General features: G+C 41.2%; 1 protein-coding gene across 1 annotated transcript in view; it reads left to right on the forward strand.

Annotated features, from left to right (window-relative positions):
* The first annotated feature begins 932 nt into the window (after positions 1-932).
* Positions 933-25,235, forward strand: part of LOC135508226 (latent-transforming growth factor beta-binding protein 2-like) — a 149,964-nt gene continuing 125,661 nt past the window's right edge. The window contains exons 1-2 of the mRNA XM_064928273.1: positions 933-1,839; positions 7,096-7,169. Coding sequence (XP_064784345.1) covers positions 1,376-1,839; positions 7,096-7,169 — 538 coding nt within the window. The 5' untranslated portion in view covers positions 933-1,375. The remainder of the gene's footprint in view (positions 1,840-7,095; positions 7,170-25,235) is intronic.

The following is a 25,235-nucleotide window of genomic DNA, read 5'->3' on the forward strand; positions in this document are numbered from 1 at the left end:
ATTGTCTTGCATGAAGTAACTTCTGTTCATTAATTCCCACAAAACTAGGTCAAAGAAATACAAACGTAGCCTACTTCACTTATGTGGAATAGAAAAGAAATGGACAGACCATGCATGCTGACCCAACTAGCCATTTACTTTTGTGATTTTTGGAAGATGTGTGTAACAGTAATGGTGTTGGCATGGTGGAGACAGGAGATGAAAGACATACTGTATAAGTGTATCATTGTGGTTTGAATGGGATGATGCGGCCAACTCTCTGTTGGTTGTTTAAGATCTTATGGGAGAAAATAAATGTTGTTTCCAGACAGTCAAGGACAGGGAAACTGATGATGCAGCATGGATGAAAGGGGAAGATGAATGGGATTTGTTATATAACTTCTCTAGTTTTCCAAGAACTCAAATTGAGCTTGAACTATGTGTGCATTACCCATATCCCCCACATTGTGTGACACAAAGATCATATTGTTATGTCAATGTTCAATAATGAGTGCTTACTGTTCTACGACTACTCAATAGTTAGCCGTTTATTATTAAGTGCTATATTATACATGCATGACAAATTGACTTAATCTAGCATAGCCTACTCAGTCTAAATTTGCCTTGATTAGAATGACCATTACAAAAGACTCGCAGAATAAACAATTGTCTAATTCCTCGAAAATTTGAACGCTGTAGCCTTCTGTGGTATCCAAATTGCGTGCTACACATGCGTTTTATTCAATGGCAGAATAGAGGAGCATATTTTATTAACACACAAGGAAATATTATATCATGCTGTAACTTGGTAGCAATTGTGTGGCCGCTGAGCGCTTGGACCGAGGGGGGCTGAGCGTAGGCATCAATAAGACCACGAAGGGGGAGTTTCTTCTAGTAAAATGCACGCAAAGCCTCCCAAAAATTCCCGGTGATTTCACATCCAAGAAGGTGGTCATATCCATGGGAGCACCATTCAAAGTCGAGAACTTTCACTTCGAGTAGTACTGTGGCTCCAACCCTGGAATCTCATTGCTGCCCGCGCGCGAAAAACCCCAATGAACTATTACAGAAGGATTAAAATGTATCTGACATAATTTTCATAATCGATTGTTTTTGTAAGTACAGGGAAGTTTTACATTTTCGGTTTTATGAGCATATGTTAAACCTGCGAATTGATATACGTATATTTAAGTTATTGTTATCCATTCTGCGCAATGCTTACCTGGACATTATGAAGAGCATTTTGCATGTTTGGGAAAGAATAGGACTACATTGCTGCAAAATAATTCTGTTCGCCTCAATTGAAGCACTTGATATCGCGCGTGGCTATCGAACAACGGAATCTTGATAAGTCACCAAGGTACACGCAGCAGCAATTTATTTTTTTGACAAAAATATGAACCGGTTGTGGATTGCAGTTTTAGTGGTTTTAACCATTGCAGTTGTACGAATGTGTGACTGTCGGAAGGACTCAACAGGTGGTGGACAGGAGATGTGGGATCAGCTCCGGGCGCGAGCTAGGGGGCAAGGTCACTCCGCAGGGGGAGCGAACGACGCTGACCCCGCCAGACCATCCAGAGAACGCTCGCACAGGTCCTCTCACAATGTATCGCACTCCGGTCGTGGGGCTCCTGTGAGCTCATTATATCAACGGGATAACAGGCACGCGACGGTAATTAAACCAGTTCCAGCTTCCATTACAGAAGCTTCTCACCGGGCGGACGATTCCACCGTTGCACAAGATGCTGCGCGTAGAGCCGCAAGACAGCTCCGCACCCACCACTCATCACAGTACAGACCCCGAATAATTTACAGACAGAGCAACAAATCCAGCTCCACGCACACCAGGCGCCTTGCAGGGTAAGATTTTGTTTGTTATCGGTTGTAAAAAAAAATGCCTGCAGGAGTGCGTTTGAGTTTGTCTACATATGTAGGATCTTAATTTGAGCCAGTATGCTACAGCAGGAAAATAATCCTTTAGGGGTTAACACATTTTTCGTAAGGGAAAATCAAGACTGACATTTCAAAGTGGAAATTACAAACTTCTCAAGCCTTTGTAAACCTCAAATACACAACAAGTCAAATACATTACAAGTCTCCTGTAATGGTGTGATGACATTTAGATCCTACATATGTACCAATCATTGAAATCATTTTTTAATACATTATACCTGCTGTCTCTTCCCGGGGTTGTAAAGTGAGTATGGGGTTCAGTGAGTGTAGGCCTAGAGTGGTTGTGAACACCTGTATCAAGGCTACATCATTGTCATTGGTGTTCAGAGACAGTGATTGATGTTGGTGGCTTGTGGGGAATGTCATGAATAAGCACAAGTCCATTAGAGTGAAACTTTTGCTTAGTTGGTAGGCATACACTTGCTGTTACTCTGCTATACAACAATGATTGTACTATACCATCGAGCAGGGTTCCCCAACTGGGAGCTGAATCTAGTTGGTGATCTGTAGTGATCTGTAGCCTATGCAGTTGTGTGCTTGCTAACTGCAAACTGGGTGCTTATATCACACATATAGGCTAGGAAACATTGGCTATATTGCCAGTGGCGTGTATTCATGGATGCCAATGGAAGCCAGGCTTCCCCTTTGTCTCTGTATGTGTAGGCCATCTATCTGATGCTGTCTGGTCTAAAAGAGTATGACATTGTTTTGCCTCTAGCATTGAGTGCAAGGGAAGCCAGCGAGCATTTGGCCTCCCTTGATAATTTTTTTGTATAAAATAATAGCCAATCAATGTCGAGCTAAACTGAGTGAGCTCAACTCTGAATGGCCCTGGAGCACCAAAACCAAAGTGTCAAGGGAAGCCAATTTGTATTTGGCTTCACTCCAATCACATCGCACCGAGAGCATACATTTTAACAGAAACTCTTTGTGCATCTCGTTGTGTTTGTTGGCCTCCGGTGGCTAGCTAGCTAGCTAAAATTGGCCTTTTCCTAAATTAGCCATGGATGGAGATAGGGATTTGGACCCGGCCTTAGGCCTATATATCACGGTCGCAAAGCATATGAACTAACAGGTTATAGAGCAAGTCATGCAATTATCACGACACATAGGTTGTAATATGACATTTTTTTTTCTGGCTTGGCTTCCGCAGTGATTTTACCCACCTCTACTGTATATTGTTCTAGTCTAATCTAATTAATGAAATAACTCTATATACTGAAGAAAAATATAAATGCAACATGCAACGATTCAAAGAATTTACTGAGTTACAGTTCATATAAGGAAATTAGTCAATTGAAATAAATGAATTAGGTCCTAATCTATGGATTTCACATGACTGGGAATACAGATATGCATCTGTTGGTCACAGATACCTTAAAAAAAAGGTAGGGGCGTGGATCAGAAAACCATTCGGTATCTGGTGTGACCACCATTTCCCTCATGCAGCGCAATCACATCTCCTTCACATAGAGTTGATCAGGCTGTTGATTGTGTCCTGCGGAATGTTGTCCCACTCCTCTTCAATGGCTGTGATAAGTTGCTTGATATTGGCGGGAAGTGGAACACACTGTCGTACACGTCAATCCAAAGCATCCCAAACATGCTCAATGTGTGACATGTCTGGTGAGCACAGTATGCAGGCCATGGAAGAATTGGGACAATTTCAGTTTCCAGGAATTGTGCGCAGATCCTTGCGACATGGGGTCGTGCATGATCATTCTGAAACATGAGGTGATGGCGGCGGATGAATGGCACGACAATAGGCCTCAGGATCCCATCATGGTATCTGTGCATTCAAACTGCCATCGAAAAATGCAATTGTGTTCATTGTAGCTAATGCCTGTCCATACCATAACCCCACCGCCACTCTGTTCACAACATTGGTATCAGCAAACCGCTCACCCACACAATGCCATACACATGGTCTGGGGTTGTGAGGCCGGTTGGACGTACTGCCAAATTCTCTAAAACAATGTTGGAGGTGGCTTATGGTAGAGAAATTAACATTACATTCTCTGGCAACAGTTCTGGTGGACATTCCTGCAGTCAGCATGCCAATTGCACACTCCCTCAAAACTTGAGGCATCTGTGGTATTGTGTTGTGTGACAAAACTGCACATTTTAGAGTGTATTTTTTATCACCCCCAGCCCAAGGTGCACCTGTGTAATGATCATGCTGTTTAATCAGCTTCTTGATATGCCACATCTGTCAGGTGGATTAATTATCTTGGCAAAGGAAAAATGCCCACTAACAGGGATGTAATCAAATTTGTGCACAACATTTGAGAGAAATAAGCTTTTTGTGCATATTGAACATTTCTGGGATCTTTTATTTCAGCTCATGAAACATGGAACCAACACTTTACATGTTGTGTTTATATTTTTGTTCAGTGTAATTTCTCTTTTGTCTCTCTCTGTGTTTTCATAATTTTCAAGTCACTGAATCTCACCTGAAAATCATCCGAGCTAGGGAAACAGCTCCCCTTTGTCTCAGTATGTGTAGCCAATGTATCTGATGCTGTCTGGATCAAAAGAGTAGAACATATTGTCGCCGTAGCATTTGATTGATTGATACCAGCAAACATTTAGCCTCCCTTGGTTTTTTCTAAAAGTATTAGCCAATCAGCGTTAAGCTGAGCTCAACTGTGGGTTGCCCTGGTTCATCAAAACTTCCCCCTTTGTCTGACATTGAGTGCCCTGATTTCAACCCCCGTTCTGCTTTTGATATCTTGCTCAGGTAGGCTTTGTTGCTTGGTTCCAGAAAAGCAAACGCAACACATACATTTGTCTATGGTTCCCATAGCCTTTCACAGGGAGATTTAGAGACACTCAAGCACCAGTGTGTTCAGCACCAATGTCTTTATTACTGTAACTGAAAGCAGAGCATGAAGCACTTACGTCCACACAACACTATGGGCTTGATTCCATCATACTCGGTACTGTAACCAAAAACATCTTATTTATTGTGCTTTAAGAATGCACGTTGGAATTCATGTAATAACAAGCCAATGTTACAAAATGTGAATAAAAAATTAATTAACATGCTTTTTCACTGCACAAACTGCAGGGGCGCAACTTTCACTGGGGACAGGGGCATGTCACCCCCCACATTCTGAAATTGCAATTTTGTCCCCCCCGGTTTTATCATTTGAATGTGATACAAAACGATGCACCGGTGTGCTTTAGGACCATGCGAACGCCTCCGAGTGATTGGGTAGGTTGTTTGGACTGTTTATCCCACTGGATAAAAAAATAAAAATAATATTACGCCCCCCCCCCCCCCCACTTCTAAAACCAAAGTTGCTCCCCTGACAGAAAGAGTGTTATTATTTGTTTATCCAGAAACCTAGTTACTAGTTTGATTGAATAGGGCACTGTGAGTTTAAGGGGGTGTAACAGTTAAGGTGCCATAAATCTTCAGAGGCATTACCCTGTGGTAATTCACATTTTTGTTCACCTCTTTCTGATTCATTAGCTTGAAATGAATCCTCTGCTGGTCGTTAGAGAGCGTGTGTCTGCATGACACATTTCCTCTTGGAATTCCCACTCTCTCCTTACTCACCATCTGGTTTCTGGTGAGCCCTCGGGGAGAGGGAGTTTCATACGGTGTACCTGTCATGTCCTCTCCAGCAAAGTCTGTCAGGAAGACCGCTGACTGCTCCAACTCAGAAAACTGCTCAACCTGGCTGCATGAAATGGGTCATGACGAGTGCAAATGTGACATCATTGATATTTATATAGCTTTTATGAATGGTTTCGCTATGAAGAGCTTGGAAAACTTTTACCATGCTAGTGTACTCTCCTCTCCATGAGGCTTTCAGGAATGATCCATCCATATCAGGGCTCTACAGTGCGACCATTTTATTCGCATATGTGCCTAAATATTTCGCTGTGCACCTTGGAATTTTAATTTAGGCGCACCGGTGCACCTATAAAAATCAAGGATTCTTGCTTTAATACCTCAAATATTTTTTATTGTGCTCCTAAATTTCTTTGATTGCGCCTACATTTTTCAACTTAGGCACACATGCTCCTTCTAAAAAAGGTCAGCGTAGAGCCCTGCATCTAAGCATCAACATCCCCACAGACCTGGTCTGTTTTGTGTGGTTCATATTCATAATTTATCTTTATAAAAATGTAGGACTATTTTATGGGAGGTATTGTTTTCTAAGCATTGTGTAGTTCTTGAAAAGGTAAAGGTAATTAATTACCTTCCAAGCAACTACTTTGCTAAAATCTGATTGGTCAGATGTGTATTAATTGTCAAAAGAGAACAGTTGACTTGATGCATGTTTGTGAATGTGGTCAGTTCATCAGAGTAATTGGTCTCCATCCAGTGTTTGTCTACAGAGAGTCATCCATCCATCCATCCACAATCTAAAGAACTCTCAAACTAGAAAAACAACAGCTGTCTGACCAGGTGATGTTAACAGAAGGCAGACAGTCCTACTGTATCCCTGTGTTAACACTAACAGTTTACTAGTCATCTCCTGACTCAGCCTAGATATCGTACCGCATCTGCATAAGTCATACAATCACTCAACAAACTGCCATTAATATCTTGTGGCAAGATGATGGGAGGTCGATTTATACAAGCATGATTGTTTTAGGTTTGAATTTGCCCTGGAGTTGCTCTTGTGGTGTGGTGGCTTTTCATGTATTTCCCTGTAAAAATTGGCCAGTGCTGTTCTTACTGATTAAAGTATGTAAAGAATCTAGTTATTACAGTTTGCCTGGAGATTTATGTAATGCGCAGCCTGGCTGCTTTTCCTGTTTCTCCTCTTCCCTCCTAGGCTCAGATAGCCATGTATTTGTTTTCACTCTAGACTCCATGCAACACAGAGAGAGTGGTGTGTGGCTCTACACTCACAGATAGAGTTTCATGCTTTGCCTGAAAATGTTATTGCTTCAAATGTAATTATGTTCGAATCTCTAAGGTGCTCCTTCAATAGGCCAACCACATTAAGGGATGTGGAACTATAGTGGGGTCAGAATTAAATCTCAGATAGGAATGTTAAGGTTTGAGACCATGAACACTCAAACCATTATTCCCCTTATGAATTATGAATTGTGGGGTACTGTACTTCCTGCAGGCCAGTCCATTTTAAACATTACGTACAGTATATATTACATATCCCATTTCTGTCTCTCTCTCTGCAGGCCTAATGTATGTGGAGGTCACCAGTGCTGCTCTGGATGGGCTGTGGCTTCTGGGACCAACCGCTGTATAAAGCGTAAGTATTCATATCTGCCCTTAGGTAAACAATCATTCATGACTGTCTCTTGACCATCTCTCTAAATCATGTCTCAAGTTGTTAACTGCTCATTCTCAGGCTTGGCCCTGGGTATGAAACACACCAAATCCAATGTCTACGAACTGTGTAAGAATATAGTGTCAGATGGTATTACGAGTGTGTCAATATTCCCTCCATGGTCATGTTATTCATGTGGATTTGCATGTAGAGTTTTAACATGTAAATTACCAGTGCTTAGTATTTGGCTGGATCTGTTGGACGCAAGGGCTTCATTTAGGGTGTAACTGCACTATTTTTACCACAGAAATATTGGATCTTAACTGCCGCATAAAAGTCAATGGCAGATACTGGGGGGAGAGTGAATAATTGCCCACTTTTTAAAACACAATTTTGGCTGAATTTAACAGCTTACAAGTGTTACCAAGATTTTCATTGTAACATTCTTGACATCTGCCTTTTTACTGTTCTGTGGGTTGTTAAGTGCTCTGTATGCTTCCTAGTAGGGACAGCAGCCTTAAAGAATCTCTTTTGTTGAGAGAGGATTGTGACCTACAAACCAGCTCCTGGTTGCAAATATTATTCTACAGCCTACCAAAACATTTTGAGAATGTTTTTCCTTTTATTTGTGTCTGTCATCATGTTGCAGACTGAAATATCAGGATTTATAGGAGAAGCTGTTTAATAAAGAGTTATCTTTAAGCTTTACAAGCACATAATGTGAAACCCTCACAACCTGCATTGCTAGGCTGAAACAGTTCCCACAAGGACTAGACAGCAGTACACACACACACATACACTGTCCCATGCTACAGAAGCTGATGTTGTTTGCCTATCAACTCAGTCAATAAAGTCACCTCATCCGATTGCAAAGCAAGCTCATTAGCCAGCCTCCTCATTATCCCTCTTTTCCACCTCTGGTTCTGCCTCTTTTTCTCAAGCCAGCCAAAGGCACACTTACAGAGGTGTCAATTACTTAGGTTGAAGCCGATTCACCTGCTAGAAAGTAACATGTTCCTTGTAAACCATTCATGTTAAACACAGTACTGTAGACCATCTAAGAAGTTCTCCATCCCACTACCATCTGGTATCTGTTAGTAGTTTGGCCCTCACCCATGTGTGGCTGGAGGGTAGGGTACTATCAGCTGTGTAGTGAACCCCACACCACGACCCACGGGTCGGGCTCTGGCCTGGTGATAACACAAGGACCCCCCTTAATGGAGAACCTCCTCCGTGGTGGTGGAAACCCCTCACTAACATTCTCGGAGTGTGTTACTGCAGACCCTAACAGGGCAGCAGTAGTTGGGGGAGGCCGCATGAGAAAACATTTGAACTAACCCTGGGGGAAAGAAAAGGAACAAACATGTCAACTGGGCCATAAGTAAAAACATATCCTCCCTCAGCCACGTCGAGAAAATTTTATGTGAAGAATTTGAAGTGGTAAGTTTCACCTGGGAAAGCGGATTTGGGACTGTGACATTGGTGTCTTGTTGTGGTTTCTCAACAATACATGCTTGTTGAATCAGGTTGAAGTCACAGCAAACACTGTACATGGCAGGAGTTAGCTTGTTAGTTGTCCAGTTAGAATGCCAACAAGGATTTTTATTTTTATTTATTTTTAATTTAACCCCTTTTTCTCAACAATTTCATGGTATCCAATTGTTTAGTAGCTACTATCTTGTCTCATCGCTACAACTCCCGTACGGGCTCGGGAGAGACGAAGGTTGAAAGTCATGCGTCCTCACAACCCAACCAAGCCGCACTGCTTCTTAATACTGTGCGCATTCAAGCCAGCCGCACCAATGTGTCGGAGGAAACACCTGGCAACCTTGGTTAGCGTGCACTTCGCCCGGTCCGCCACAGGAGTCACTGGTGCGCGATGAGACAAGGATTTCCCTACCGGCCAAACCCTCCCTAACACAAATCTCTCTCACGCAAAATTTGGTAATGTACAGTTGAAGTCGGAAGTTTACATACACTTGTGTGAAGAGTGTGAAGGAATGTGAATGAATGTGTGTGGTGTCAATATGCGTGTGTGTGTGTGTCAGTGTGTGTGTGGTTAGAGTCCAGTGAGTGTACATGGAGCCTGTGCAAGAGAGTCAGTGCAACAAAGAATAATACAGTTGAAGTCGGAAGTTTACATACACTTATACCCTGACTACAACGCTCGCGTCGCGAGCGTTGCAAAATAAATGTAGGAATCTGTATTATTCAATTATTGCACCCCCACTGCTCACGCGCGTCAACGAGCATCTGCGTTTCCAAGGGCTAAAATAGAAGTCAGTCCTATTTCTGATGCAGATCACGCTGCAAGTCCTGCCTCTCCCATCTCCTCATTGGTTTATAGAAGCTGGTACCCACGTGCCATCTCCTCATTGGTTATACCCACGTGGGTGATTGAAAGACGAACTGTTTTGCCAGTTGTCGTGGTAATACTATGAAAGTGTAGATGCCAATCACCATATAAGTTCAAAGATGAAAAATGCCTGGAAGGAGGAGAGATGACGAGAAACTATTCGGTTGACCGTTTAATTGTCGGAGTAGAGGACTTTGTGCATTTCAGGTTAAGTAACAACTCAATGTTTATATCTCTCTAGCTAAATAGGACAAATTAGCTAGCAAGTGCATGCTAACTAGCTAAATTGCCATACATGTTTAATGCTTTTCGACCTGTCCCCAAATTAATGTAATTTGTTCAGAGTTTGTTTTGATATTTTAGCCTACGTGTCGTGATCGCGTTTGGTGTAGAGGGACAAAATCAATTTATGCACAATAGCGCACGATGGCGCACGAGCACAGCCGGTTTGGGTTCCGTGTTAGGTTGGAGTCATTAAAACTCGTTTTTCAACCACTCCACAAATTTCTTGATAACAAACTATAGTTTTGGCAAGTTGGTTAGAACATCTACTTTGTGATGACACAAGTCATTTTTCCAACAATTGTTTACAGACAGATTATTTCACTTATAATTCACTGTATCACAATTCCAGTGGGTCAGAAGTTTACATACACTAAGTTGACTGTGCCCATAAAATGATATCATGGCTTTAGAAGCTTCTGATAGGCTAATTGACATCATTTGAGTCAATTGGAGGTGTACCTGTGGATGTATTTCAAGTCCAACTTTCAAACTCAGTTCCTCTTGATTTTCCCATGGTGTCAAGCAAAAAGAAATAAGCCAAGACCGCAGAATTTTTTTTTGTAGACCTCCACAAGTCTCGTTCATCCCTGGGAGCAATTTCCAAACGCCTGAAGGTACCACGTTTATCTGTACAAACAATAGCATGCAAGTATAAACATCATGGGACCGCACAGCTGTCATACCGCTCAGGACGGAGACGCGTTCTGTCTCCTAGAGATGAACGTACTTTGGTGCGAAAATCAATCCCAGAACAACAGCAAAGGACCGTGTGAAGATGCTGGACGAAATAGGTACAAAGTCCTATATCAACATAAACTGAAAGGCCGCTCAGCAAGGAAGAAGCCACTGCTCCAAAACCGCCATAAAAAAGCCAGACTACGGTTTGCAACTGCACATGGGGACAAAGATCGTACTTTTTGGGGAAATGACTGATGAAACAAAAAAGGAACTGTTTAGCCATAATGACCATCGTTATGTTTGGAGGAAAAAGGATGAGGCTTGCAAGCCAAAGGACACCATCCCAATCGTGAAGCACGTGTTTGGCAGCATAATGATGTGGAGGTGCTTTGCTGCAGGAGGGACTGGTGCACTTCACAAAATAGATGGCATCAGGAGGAAGGAGAAATATGTGGATATATTGAAGCAACATCTCAAGCCATCAGTCAGGAAGTTAATGCTTGGTCGCAAATGGGTCTTCCAAATGGACAATGACCCCAAGCATACTTCCAAAGTTGTGGACAACAAAGTCAAGGTAATAGAGTGGCCATCACAAAGCACTGACCTCAATCCTATAGAAAATTTGTGGGCAGAACGAAAAAGTGTATGCGAGCAAGGAGGCCTACAAACCTGACTCAGTTACACCAGCTCTGTCAAGAGGAATGGGCCCAAATTCACCCAACTTATTGTGGATATCCTGTGAAAGGCTACCCGAAACGTTTGACCCAAGTTAAACAATTTAAAGGCAATGCTACCAAATACTAATTGAGTGTATGTAAACTTCGGACCCACTGGGAATGTGATGAAAGAAATAAAGCTGAAATAAATAATTCTCTCTACTATTATTCTGACATTTCACATTCTTAAAATGAAGTGGTGATCCTAACTGACCTAAGACAGGGGATTTTTACTTTGATTAAATGTCAGGAATTGTGAAAAACTGAGTTTAAATGTATTTGGCTAAGGTGTATGTAAATTTCCGACTTCAACTGTATGTACAGTGCCAGTCAAAAGTTTGGACACACCTGCTCATTCCAGATTTTTCTTTATGGAATCATGTAGTAAGCAAAAATGTCAAATATAAAATATATTTTGATTTGTTTAACACATTTTTGGTTACTGCATGATTCCATATGTGTTATTTCATAGATTTGATGTAATAGTAAAAATAAAGATAAACCCTATATATAATATATATAGGGTTTATCTTTATATTGTTTTATATATATATATATATATATATATATATATATATATATATATATATATATAGGGTATATATATATATATATATATATATATATATATATATATATATATATATATATATATATATTGTCATAAGCGCAACGTGACTGCAAAAGAGACACGTTAGAATGTCAATTCTCATCAAATAAGTTAGAAATCTGACAGAAATATGGAACAAATCATGTTTTGTTGTTGTAAATTAGTGGTGTTTTAATTTCTTTATAAAATGTGGGACATGATTATTTGAATGCGGGACTGTTGCGCACAATCCGAGATATGTGGTCACCCTAGTCTGGTGGGGGATCTAGATATGGATTAAAATTGTTTTAAGAGTTCTTGTCCTGTTGTGTGTTTGGTCCAACATGGGCTTTTGTCCCAGATTCTTCCAATAATATCCCGATTCTGTCTCTGTGTTGTTGTAGAAGGATGGATGGTTAACATAGTTGTTTTTTATATGTTGTATTGCTTAGTAAGTTACATCTGTCTAAAAGAGTTTGGCGCTATGTAATATATATAAGCAAAAACAAGAAATATATACAGTGCATTCGGAAAGTATTCAGACCCCTTGACTTTTTCCACATTTTGTTATGTTACAGCCTTATTCTAAAATTGTTGAAAGATAATGATGATCTGCACACAATACCCCATAATGTTTTTAGTAATTTTTGCACATTTATTAAGAATAAAAAACAAAAATATCTTATTTACATAAGTATTCAGACCCTTTGCTATGAGACTCGAAATTGAGCTCAGGTGCATCCTGTTTCCATTGATCATCCTTGAGATGTTTTTATAACTTGATTGGAGTCCACCTGTGGTAAATTCAATTGATTGGACATTATTTGGAAAGGCACACACCTGTCCTTATAAGGTCCCACAGTTGACAGTGCATGTCAGAGCAAAAACCAAGCCATGAGGTCGAAAGAATTGTCCTTAGAGCTCCGAGACAGGATTGTGTCGAGTCACAGATCTGGGGAAGGGTACCAAAAAACATCTGCAGCTTTGAAGGTCCGCACGAACACAGTGGCCTCAATCATTCTGAAATGTAAGAAGTTCGGAACCACCAAGACTCTTCCTCGAGCTGGGCGTCCGGCCAAACTGAGCAATCAGGGGAGAAGGCACTTGGTCAGGGAAGTGACCAAGAACTCAATGGTCACTCTGATAAAGCTCCAGAGTTCCTCTGTGGAGATGGGAGAACCTTCCAGAAGGACAACCATCTCTGCAGCGCTCCACCAATCAGACCTTTATGGTAGGGTGACCAGACGGAAGCCACTCCTCAGTAAAAGGCACATGGCAGTCCACTTGGAGCTAGCCAAAAGGCACCTAAAAGTCTCTCGGACCATGAGAAACAAGATTCTCTTGTCTGATGAAACCAAGATTGAACTCTTTAGCCGGAATGCCAAAAGTCACATCTGGAGGAAACCTGGCACCATCCCTACGGTGAAGCATGGTGAGGGCAGTATCATGCTGTGGGGATGTTTTTCAGTGGCAGGGACTGGGAGACAAGTCAGGATCAAGGGAAAGATGAACGGCGCAAAGTACAGAGAGACCCTTGATGAAAACCTGCTCCAGAGCACTCAGGGGCTCAGACTGGGGCAAAGGTTAAACTTCCAAAAGGACAACGATCCTAAGCAAACAGCCAAGACAACTCAGGAGTGGCTTCGGTACAAGTCTCTAAATGTCCTTAAGTGGCCAATCAGAGCCCGGACTTGAACCCGATCAACTCTGGAGAGACATTTAAATAGCTGTGCAGCGACGCTCCCCATCCAACCTGACAGAGCTTGAGAGGATCTGCAGAGAAGAATAGGAGATGTGCCAAATACAGGTGTGCCAAGCTTGTAGCGTCATACCCAAGAAGAGTCGAGGCTGTAATCGCTGCCAAAGGTGCTTCAACAAAGTACTGAATAAAGGGTCTGAATACTTATGTAAATGTGATATTTCCCGTTAATTGTTTTTTATACATTTGCAAAAACGTCAAAAAACTTGTTTTTGCTTTGTCATCATGATGTATTGTGTGTAGATTGATGAGGGGGGAAATTATCATGGCTGCATCCCTGCCCAGTCATGTGAAATCCATATATTAGGGCTGAATGAATTTATTTAAATTGACTGATTTCCTTATATGAACTGTAACTCAGTAAAATCTTTGAAGAAGTTCCATGTTGTATTTATATTTTTGTTCAGTATACATTCTAATCAGGCTTTGAAGTTCATGTTTGACGCTTTTGTCTACATGGTCAGATGTGACCGTGGTCTGATCCAGTTGACAGCTTTCATAAGACATATAGCTCTTTGGGTTTTTCTGCTTGGATTGACAAAGGACATAAAGTGATGTGAGATGTAACTGTGGCCAATGGCCATAGAAAAATGTCCAATTTATATTAATATTTATTTACAATCATCATTTAGCCTAGCTACACCCCACAGGACCGAAATGGTGCATCTGGTTTGGGGGTCATCCTCTGTTCTCTTTACAAAAAGAAGCCTTAGTCCCAGAGAGCAAGTTTTACTGTAAAGCACTAATACTGCTCCACACGTTTTTTACATGATAAAAAATAAGTGCAGGTTCCTTTTTTCCAGAACCGGGTTTAGAAATGAACTTAGTCAGTGGCCAATATTAATTTACAATCATAATTCACAGTTGTAAATCAAAGCATGAATGAATACTTCACCAGCAAACCAGTAATTCATGAAATGAACCAGGAAGGGTAAGCAGTGGGAATGCACTCCATCTTGATAAAGAATTATTGCCAGAAAAAGAGAGGCTGAACATCGGATTAGTGGAATTCCTTTGTTTTGTATCGTAAACAGACACAGTAACCTGTTTCCAAAATAGCAAACCCTCCAAATTAAATCAAATGAGGTGGAAAGAAAAGGTCACCTTGTTAGATGGAAGGAATTTTATCTTTCTGATTTATTGTCACAACCGTTCCAGAATTGGAATCCAGTATTTATAATTGAGTAGATAGAAATAGACTCTCTCCTGTTCTACTCATGCTTCACTTAGATATCTCACTCTAATCTATGGACCTGTGGTATTGAAAGTAAGATTCACAGCAGTTATCTCACAGTGAACATGATCTGGGCTACAGTATTACACAAAGTTGATCTGAGCCAACTGAGCATTCAGCTCTCATCTATTAGTAGTGTTTATTTTTGGTTGGTTAGGAGGTTTATTCCTATTCCTTTACTCCTATGAAAGTTGAAATGTAAATCCTGACCAACAGGTGTTTACATACTGAGTCTGGCATGTGTCCACCAGCCATAGAGACAGGGCTAGCCCTTGGCATCCACACCACCCGGGTCACTATGCATCAGTGTCATTGGGTTTGCAATGGCTTCTCCTCCCCACAATTTAAGACAGAATGCAGAATGCCTCTTGTACCATTATAGTAAAGACAAAATAGTGCATGGTATGTATTGAATTATTTCATCATTCAACAAGTATAATCAGCCATGAAAGAATGGCCCCACCATGAAAGGCATAGCATTGCCTCTTGATTTAAATCCTTAGCTGTCTTTGAGAGGGCAGGTGAAAGGTGCATCATTCAAGAAAATAAATAACGTTGTTCTCAGCCTCTTAAGTAGCTGGTGATTGACAGAGTGAAATGCAGTAGAAAGGAGGTTCTTTTTGATTTTCCTTCCAGCTTTCTTTGGCCTGCTGTGCTGCTCAGGGCCCCATCCAACCCTAAAATAACTTTTCATGCAGAAAGTCTGCCTCGGTCTCTTTCATTCACCCATTCCTTGCTATTTCGCTCCCTCTTTCCAAACATAAAATTCTCACGTGGAATGTTTCTTTAATTCCTTCATATCCTCACTGCTGTTGGGGCTAGATTAAAGCCTTCCAGTGCACTTAGATTTGGAGACACCGTTGGGAATTATGTATATTTTGCGTCAGGCTGTGCTGTGCTGCTCAGAATTACATACTTTGTAGTTACCTCATAACATAACATATGCCTATGTACATATGCTGTATGTATGAGTCGTGGGGTTGAAAACTGTTTAATTGGGGAAAATAGTCATATTTCACAGATGAATATAATATATGTGAAATTGTGTTAATTTACCTGTCAGGTCTTCTAAGAGTAATTTGTTTTACTGATTGAGTTCTTTCGGTCCATGTTGTAAAATAGTCAGCTGGCTGTAGTGTTTTTGTTGTCCGTGCTCTCCCACAGTGTCTTCTCTTACAACACTGAGCCCCAGTGGTTTACAACCATCCTACTGAAATCACATACCTGTCTGGATCTCTCATTGGGGACCTGTCATGAAGCTGTCATTGGGGACCTGTCATGAAGCTGTCATTGGGGACCTGTCATAAAGCCTTGGTGTGAAACAGAGTCCACTTTTAATATATGTTCCTCTCACATCAACATGTGTCCACCAGCTGGTAAAGTATCAAGGACGTACATGTGTGAGCGTTTTGTAAAGACTACCTTCACATAAAGAGCTTCACAATCATGTTGGGTATTATAGATTCAAAAATGTTTTGGCTTGCATTAGTGGTGCTTTCTTCCTACTAAATAGATGATTGTGCTCCAGAGGTTAGGCATGCATTGCTACAGCTCAAAATATGTTTTAGCGTGAAGTCTGTCTTTGCATCCAACCAGTGCATATACAAGCCTCATTGAATCTGACAGTGTTCCTTTGCCTCCATGTCTGTGGGCCAGTTGCTCATCTTTATCAAAACCATATCTGCTTGTCAGCCAAGTCACCTGTATGAGTTTTTGTTGGGGGGAAAGATTTTTATGTTCCATTCAATTGTTTGAAGAGCATACACTGCTAAATGCATTAGCTGTATGAAAGAGATATCAGGCCAATATACTGTGGAAAATGTGGTTTATATGTATTGTCATCTAGCATCACACACACATAGAGTTCAGCCTGAAATCTCTTCGAAAGGAAAGAGCATATACTCAGTTTCTGTATATAGGGGATGTTGATCAAATCTGCCTAATAATGTGGCTTGTCTTTCAGCCACTGGCCTCTCTGGTGACGTCGTTAAGTCAGGGGTGAAATAATTGCTACACAGACAGCTGTGGAGGCCAACTCTGCTTTACAGGCATACTGCGGATTAGCAGAGGGTTGCACAGTTCACAGTTCAGGGCATAACTCTCCCTGGCAGTCTGGATGGCTTTATGGGCCATTCAACAGATCCTGTAATCAATACACACACCATGCTCACACAGCCCTATCATTACCCACACACTGGACACTTTACATTACTCTTCCCAAACCAGGAGTCCTGCCTTCTCCTCACCAGTTGTTGTCTGTGTGGAGGTGGCAATCAGGTTCTTTTTGGGCCTCCTCTGGCCATATGTTTCTCTAATTGCTACCATGGACCACAAAATAGCTAGAATGAGTTACCATGGACCACAAAATAGCTAGAATGAGTTACCATGGACCACAACATAGCTAGAATGAGTTACCATGGACCACAACATAGCTAGAATGAGTTACCATGGACCACAACATAGCTAGAATGAGTTACCATGGACCACAACATAGCTAGAATGAGTTACCATGGACCACAACATAGCTATAAGAAGTTATTATGGACCACAACATAGCTAGAATGAGTTACCATGGACCACAACATAGCTAGAATGAGTTACCATGGACCACAACATAGCTAGAATGAGTTACCATGGACCACAACATAGCTGGAATGAGTTACCATGGACCACAACACAGCTAGAATGAGTTACCATGGACCACAACATAGCTGAATGAGTTATTATGGACCACAACATAGCTAGAAGGAGTTATTATGGACCACAACATAGCTAGAATGACTTACCATGGACCACAACATAGCTAGAATGAGTTATTATGGACCACAACATAGCTAGAATGAGTTATTATGGACCTCAACATAGCTAGAATGAGTTATTATGGACCACAACATAGCCATAATGACTTACCATGGACCACAACATAGCTGGAATGAGTTATTATGGACCACAACATAGCTAGAAGGAGTTATTATGGACCACAACATAGCTAGAATGAGTTACCGTCTCTCCATATACAGTAGTTGTTTTTCTGTGGATGAGGAGGTGAAAGGGTTGTTTTTCTGTTTACACATTGGTTTTGGTAGGCGAGCCTCTGTTGATGTAGGGCCACTAGAGAGGGGAGTAGAGCGCTGCTACACTGCTCCAGCCATAGGAAGTCTGTCCAGTCTAATACATTCTTCAATTACATTTAGCTGTTTCTGTTTCTTTGTGTGTGATGTAACTGGTGTCATGATGCAGAGAGTGGATATGTCAGAAATCTCTTAAATGGAGAGACTAGAGAACTGCAAGACTTTGCTTTTTTATTGATTTACTTAACCCTTATTTTACCAAGTAAGTTGACTGAGAACACATATTCATTGACATACATAACACCAAACAAAAAGCTATCCCCACCTCTTCGTCCCCCCCAACACTGTCACAGTTTATTGTGAAATAAACACAAATTACTTATTTGAAGTTCGTGGCACCACGTGGTTTTCTGTTTCATAACGCATTTGTGTCCAGTACACAATTTCTTCAACACAAATTCCAATTTGTTGTGGCTAAAGTTAGCTCGGTGACTAATGTTAGCTCGGCTATGGGTTAAGGTAAAGGGTAGGGGTTACGGCAAGGGTTAGATTTAGGTAACTTGCTAGCTAAGTAGTTAAAACTTCTTGAAACTCCCCATCCCGGATCCGGGTTTGTGACTAAAGCCTCAGGCTCATTAGCATAACGCAACGTTAACGATTTCTGAAAATCGCAAATAAAATGAAAATAATGCGTCTGCTCTCAAGCTTAGCCTTTTCTTAACAACACTGTCATCTCAGATTTTCAAAATATGCTTTTGAACCATAGAAATTGACTAATTTGTGTAAGAGTATGCAAAGCTAGCATAGCATTTTGAGTAGCATTTAGCACGCAACATTTTCACAAAAACCAGATAACCAAATAAATAAAATCATTTACCTTTGAACAGCTTCTGATGTTTTCAATGAGGAGACTCTCAGTTACATACCAAATGCGCAGTTTTTCCTGTGTGTAGGAGAAATCGTTCCGTTTTCTACATTGCGTCTGGCTACCGAAACAAACCGAAAATTCAGTCACCTACAACGTAAAACTTTTTCCGGATTAACTACATAATATCGACCGAAACATGGCAAACGTTGTTTGGAATCAATCCTCAAGGTGTTTTTTCACATATCTCTTCATTGATATGCAGTTCGTGGAAGCTTGCTTTCCTCTCTGTATCGCATGGAAAAATACTGGCAGGTGACTTTTGCGCACCAATTTCGGCGCAGGACACCGGTCGGACACCTGGTAAATGTTGTCTCTTATGGTCAATCTTCCAATGATCTGCCTACAAATACATCACAATGCTGCAGACACCTTGGGGAAACGACAGAAAGGGCAGGCTCATTCCTCTCGCATTCACAGCCATATAAGGAGACAATGGAAAACAGAGCCTCAAAAATCCTTGTCATTTCCTGGATGCCATCTCATCTTGGTTTTGCCTGAAGCTCACGTTCTAGGGCACGCACAGAGAATATCTTGGTATTTCTGGACACGTCAGAGTGTTTTCTTTCGAATGGTATCAATTATATGCATAGTCGAGCATCTTTTTGTGACAAAATATCTTGTTTAAAACGGGAACGTTTTTCATCCAAAAATGAAATAGCGCCCCCATAGATGTAAGGGGTTTTAAGGTTAGGGTTAGCTAACATGCTAAGTAGTTAAAGGGTTTTAAGGTTAGGGTTAGCTAACATGCTAAGTAGTTAAAGGGTTTTAAGGTTAGGGTTAGCTGACATGCTAAGTAGTTAAAAAGTAGCAAGGACTTTTAAAGTTGTCTATCATGTTATTTGAACACACAACATTTGGGTTATACACGTCGCATTATATCCCTATCCACCCTCCCGACAAACCCTCTTCCTATTGTTTCTGTCTTAAGTAACCTAATGTCTTTATCTGTGATTGAAATGCACTGTATACAACATTTTTGTGGTAACTTTTTTCTTGTGTCTGTCACAAATTTCACATAAGTACCTTTTATCTATTTCACAATAATTTGTGATAGCCTTACACTCTCCTGCACGCCACAGTTTAGTCAGAACAACACACAGCCATTCATATATCATGCTCCCTCCGGCTCCATGGCCGTATGGAAAACGTTGTGATGTTATCCCGAGGAGAATGGAGTTTGTGCGTTTTGGTGACCACGACCTCTCACATTCTTAAGTTACACATACTGTGGTGGGCACACACCCCTAGATATCCCCCAGTACATTGCTCGTTATAGGCTGAAGTAGGGGGCCTGAGGGGTGCGGAGAGACATAGTGTGGCTAAAGGTAATGTACACAATGTCATGGGTCAACCTCAGGTTAACTAAACCCCCCCCCCCCAGACAACTTGATGTGGTTGGGGAGAAAGTGAATGCCCTAACTACTGTATTAGGTTGAAAAACTGCACTGTGACAGAAGAGTGAAAAGGGCACCTCCATTTTCTGAAAGATTACCCCTTAAGGATTTACCATTAAGGGAAAAGAGCACAAAGTACACAGAACTACCACAAAGGACCAGTCATCAGTCAGTCCTGAGCTGAGCTCCCTCACTTCTGCTGGTAATGATTAGGCTGCTAGATAGTGGTGGGTGAGAGGGATGATTCATAACTTCTGTTTTTGGATGATATATTGGGCAATGGACAGTGACAAACTCTGAAATTCTTCTTAGGGATGTTAAATGATGGTACTGAAATGTGCAAATGCTCACTTTTGAAAACAATATAACCTGTGCTATTTAATAACATAAATAATCTGATCAATATCAGGGGTGCTAAAATACCAGTGTACGACAATTCTGCACTGTTACTTATTTGTTAGGAAACATTTTAGACATGCTTCTTTCCACTTGTAGTACCATATACTACAAGTGGCAATATATCTAGCCGATCCCAGAATCCATAACACTTAACATATAAATGGCTTCTGTCCGATCTCTGATTCTTACCCTTCAATAGAAACGATTTCACCTCCCAGAGCCTGGCCTACCGTTGAATTATTTTAAAAGACATCCGTTCAGTAGCAAAATACAAGAGTCCTTTCCTTAGTCAGTCCAAAGTTAAATAATGATGAAAATGTGCTTTAATAAAACCTCCTGGGAGCAGGTTTTTGTTGTATTGTAGAAGGTGAGGGAGCGTGGTCAAGTGAGGGCCAAGTGTTAGTGTTATGACTTCTCTCTGATATCACACACACGGCTCAGTGTTCCAGAGTTTAGCATGTTTCCATTCTTCACTTTGAACAGATATTCTTCCATATATTTTGAAAGGGCCCTTGGTGGTGAGCTCTTTAGTTATTTGTATTCTCGACAAAGTGAGCCTCAATCCTAATTTGTTGAATGGCTCCCTGGCCCTAATGTTCTGAATGGCACATCAATTCTTCCAACCGTAGATTGAGGGTAGATGACCTGGAGCCAGTGGGTTTGGTGATGAATATGCAGCGAGGACCAGCCAACGAGAGCATACAGGTCGCAGTGGTGGGTAGTATATGTGATAGACTGCATCCAGTTTGCTGTGTAGAGTGTTGGAGGCTATTTTGTAAATGACATCGCCGAAGTCGAGGATCGGTAGGATAGTCAGTTTTAGGAGGGTATATTTGGCAGCATGAGTGAAGGAGGCTTTGTTGCGAAATAGGAAGCCAATTCTAGATTTAACGTTGGACTGGAGATGTTTAATGTGAGTCTGGAAGGAGAGTTTACAGTCTAGCCAGACACCTAGGTATTTATAGTTGTCCACATATTCTAAGTCAAAACCGTCCAGAGTAGTGGTGCTAGTCGGGCGGGCGTGTGCAGGCAGCGATCGGTTGAAAGGCATGCATTTAGTTTTGCTAGCATTTAAGAGCAGTTGGAGGCCAGTGTTGTATGGCATTGAAGCTTGTTTTGAGTTTTTTTAACACAGTGTCCAAAGGAAGAAGGGCCAGATGTATACAGAATGGTGTTGTCTACATAGAGGTGGATCAAAGAATCACCCGCAGCAAGAGTGACATAATTGAAATATACAGAGAAAAGAGTCTGCCTGAGAATTGAACTCTGTGGCACCCCCATAGAGACTGCCAGAGTTCCGGACATCAGGCCCTCCGATTTGACACACTGAACTCTATCTGAGAAGTAGTTGGTGAACCAGGCGAGGCAGTCATTAGAGAAACCAAGGCTGCTGAGTCTGCCGATAAGAATACGGTGATTTTACTGCGATTCGATCTTCCAAACATATTGTTGTAGAGGGACAAGAGAGAGCCATAAGAAAACAAGATTTTATCAGTCATGGGAATAATAGTGCTAAACCATGTTGTCTCACAATTTAAAAAGAAGATGGAGAACAACCTATAAAAGGAAGAATACTGGAGTTTTGGCGAAGGTACAGCTGTCTAGCGTAAAAATTATATTACGATACTGACAAAAATTATATTGTGATATATTGTCAAATTATATCCCGAGGAAGTACAGTTCCCGTAAGCCCAGTCAAAACTGTTGCTTCTGGCCCCCCAATGGTGGAACAAACTCCCTCACGACGCCAGGACAGCGGAGTCAATCACCACCTTCCGGAGACACCTGAAACCCCACAAGGCCTAGGATAGGATAAAGTAATCCTTCTCACCCCCCCTTAAATGATTTAGATGCACTATTGTAAAGTGGCTGTTCCACTGGATGTCATAAAGGTGAATTCACCTTATTTTAATATACGCTCTGGATAAGAGCGTCTAAATGACTTAAATGTAAATGTAAATCTGTAACTGTATTGATTGTTTCTCCCATCACTAGTGGATAGGGGCTGCTGCCTACCTCAAGCTTCTCTCCGTCCTACACAGGGCCTTAATAGGTAACTCAGGCCTGCTGTGCTGTGGGAACTATGAATGCTATTTGAATGCTATAAAGGTCATATCTTATTTTAATATACACAATTTACCACTAAATCAATCAAGAACTCATACAATACAATATCTTCAAATACTGTATATGCATGCTTTTTAGAATGTTTTTTATGGTCTGTTGTACAGGATTACTTTGGCCACAGAGTGAATGTTGTTTGGAAATTAGGGATTCTGCAGTAGACCTCAGCTGTCATGGATTTGTTCAGGACTGTTATCCCCCTGACATCCCTCCCTCTCCCTTCCTTAAAACTGCCTTCAAATAACTTGGACTGGAGATTGATTTTAAGGACAGAACTTGGACTGGAGATTGGTTTTAAGGACAGAACTTGGACTGGAGATTGATTTTAAGTACAGAACTTGGACTGGAGATTGGTTTTAAGGACAGAACTTGGACTGGAGATTGGTTTTAGGGACAGAACATGGACTGGAGATTGGTTTTAAGGACAGAACTTGGACTGGAGATTGGTTTTAAGGACAGAACTTGGACTGGAGATTGGTTTTAAGGACAGAACATGGACTGGAGATTGGTTTTAAGGACAGAACATGGACTGGAGATTGGTGTTAAGGACAGAACATGGATTAGAGATTGGTTTAAGGAACTTGAACTGGATTTCACATTCATACAGTTACATGTTTGAACTGAGCTCACAAAGTAGAGCTGTGATTAATGGACAGTATCTGCTTGCTTGGATTACATGGAGTACATGCTTCCATTGAATGACCAGGTCCAGTAATGCCCACGTTTATGCACTTTTCAGATGACTGGCTCTGGAATTAGTTGCTTTAAATTGCTCATTCAGTCTCAGTCATAATTAACCACAACAATGACCCTGCCAGGTATATGTTTCCCAACTTCTGTTTAGTGTTTCAAAGAAAATGAGTATTTATTATTATTCCCCAATGCAATAATTAAACCACATATTTGTGAAATAGATGGAATGTGAGGCAATTAGTTTTAATGATGTGCAAGAAAGATCTGCACGACAGCAATTACCGCGACAAAGTGTTCACCAGCCAGGCAGGGAGGCAGGCCAGCTCCATGCAGCAGGACAGACCAAGGGAAGAGAGACAGACAGCGACACTGCAGCAGCCAGGCTTGTGTGGGACTCTAGTAAGAGTCAGAAGGGCTAGGGTCAGTGCTCACTGCCCAGCCAAGCCCATTGTCAATTAATGGTATGCATGTTTGGTGCCACATTGTGTCACTTTAATGACTGCTATTTTTTATTTTATTTTAATTTTATTTTTTTCACCTTTATTTAACCAGGTAGGCAAGTTGAGAACAAGTTCTCATTTACAATTGCGACCTGGCCAGGATAAAGCAAAGCAGTTCGACACGTACAACAACACAGAGTTACACATGGAGTAAAACAAACATACAGTCAATAATACAGTATAAACAAGTCTATATACGATGTGAGCAAATGAGGTGAGATAAGGGAGGTAAAGGCAAAAAAAAGACCATGGTGGCAAAGTAAATACAATATAGCAAGTAAAACACTGGAATGGTAGATTTGCAATGGAAGAATGTGCGAAGTAGAAATAAAAATAATGGGTTGCAAAGGAGCAAAAATAATTAATTAAATTAAATACATTAAATAGCATGCATTTAGTTTTACTTGTATTTAAGAGCAATTGGAGGCCATAGAAGGAGAGTTGTATGGCATTGAAGCTTGCCTGGAGGGTTGTTAACACAGTGTCCAAAGAAGGGCCAGAAGTATACAGAAATGCATGGGGCCGGGCTGTTGGGCGACAGAGCTGAAGAGGGTCATGTATTCAGGGTCACATACACAGACTGTGATGTATACCAACCGTACAATTAGGCAATTTTCTATGCCAGTTACACAAATTGATAAATTAGTATACATATTTGTTCCAATTCAGATGGCATGGTGTCAGAGTGGGTGTGGTGGTTGGGAGGGGTGGAATGGGAAGGGGGGGGGGGGTTGCTCATTTACTGAACTCTCCCTCATATGTCAATCGACTCCTTGGACTGTTTGATCCTCAAAGTTTTCCTCAAACCCTTGTAATCTTTGAGGTTGAACAGACTCTGGACACGATGGTGGCAACAGGCCAGCCTCAAGTCTGGTTAGTGGATGATATATTTAACTCTTTGCCAAATAGAGACAAAGCATTTCTTATTTTATCCCATAGTGTACTAGAAAACTCAGATCACATACCAAGTTACATTTCCCTGACTGAATGTGTAGTATACTTCATCATCATTTCCCTGACTGAATGTGTAGTATACTTCATCATCATTTCCCTGACTGAATGTGTAGTATACTTCATCATCATTTCCCTGACTGAATGTGTAGTATACTTCATCATCATTTCCCTGACTGAATGTGTAGTATACTTCATCATCATTTCCCTGACTGAATGTGTAGTATACTTCATCATCATTTCCCTGACTGAATGTGTAGTATACTTCATCATCATTTCCCTGACTGAATGTGTAGTATACTTCATCATCATTTCCCTGACTGAATGTGTAGTATACTTCATCATCATTTCCCTGACTGAATGTGTAGTAT

This window comes from Oncorhynchus masou, chromosome 21 (genome assembly GCF_036934945.1).
Source record: "Oncorhynchus masou masou isolate Uvic2021 chromosome 21, UVic_Omas_1.1, whole genome shotgun sequence".
Classification (NCBI taxonomy): Eukaryota; Metazoa; Chordata; class Actinopteri; order Salmoniformes; family Salmonidae; genus Oncorhynchus; species Oncorhynchus masou.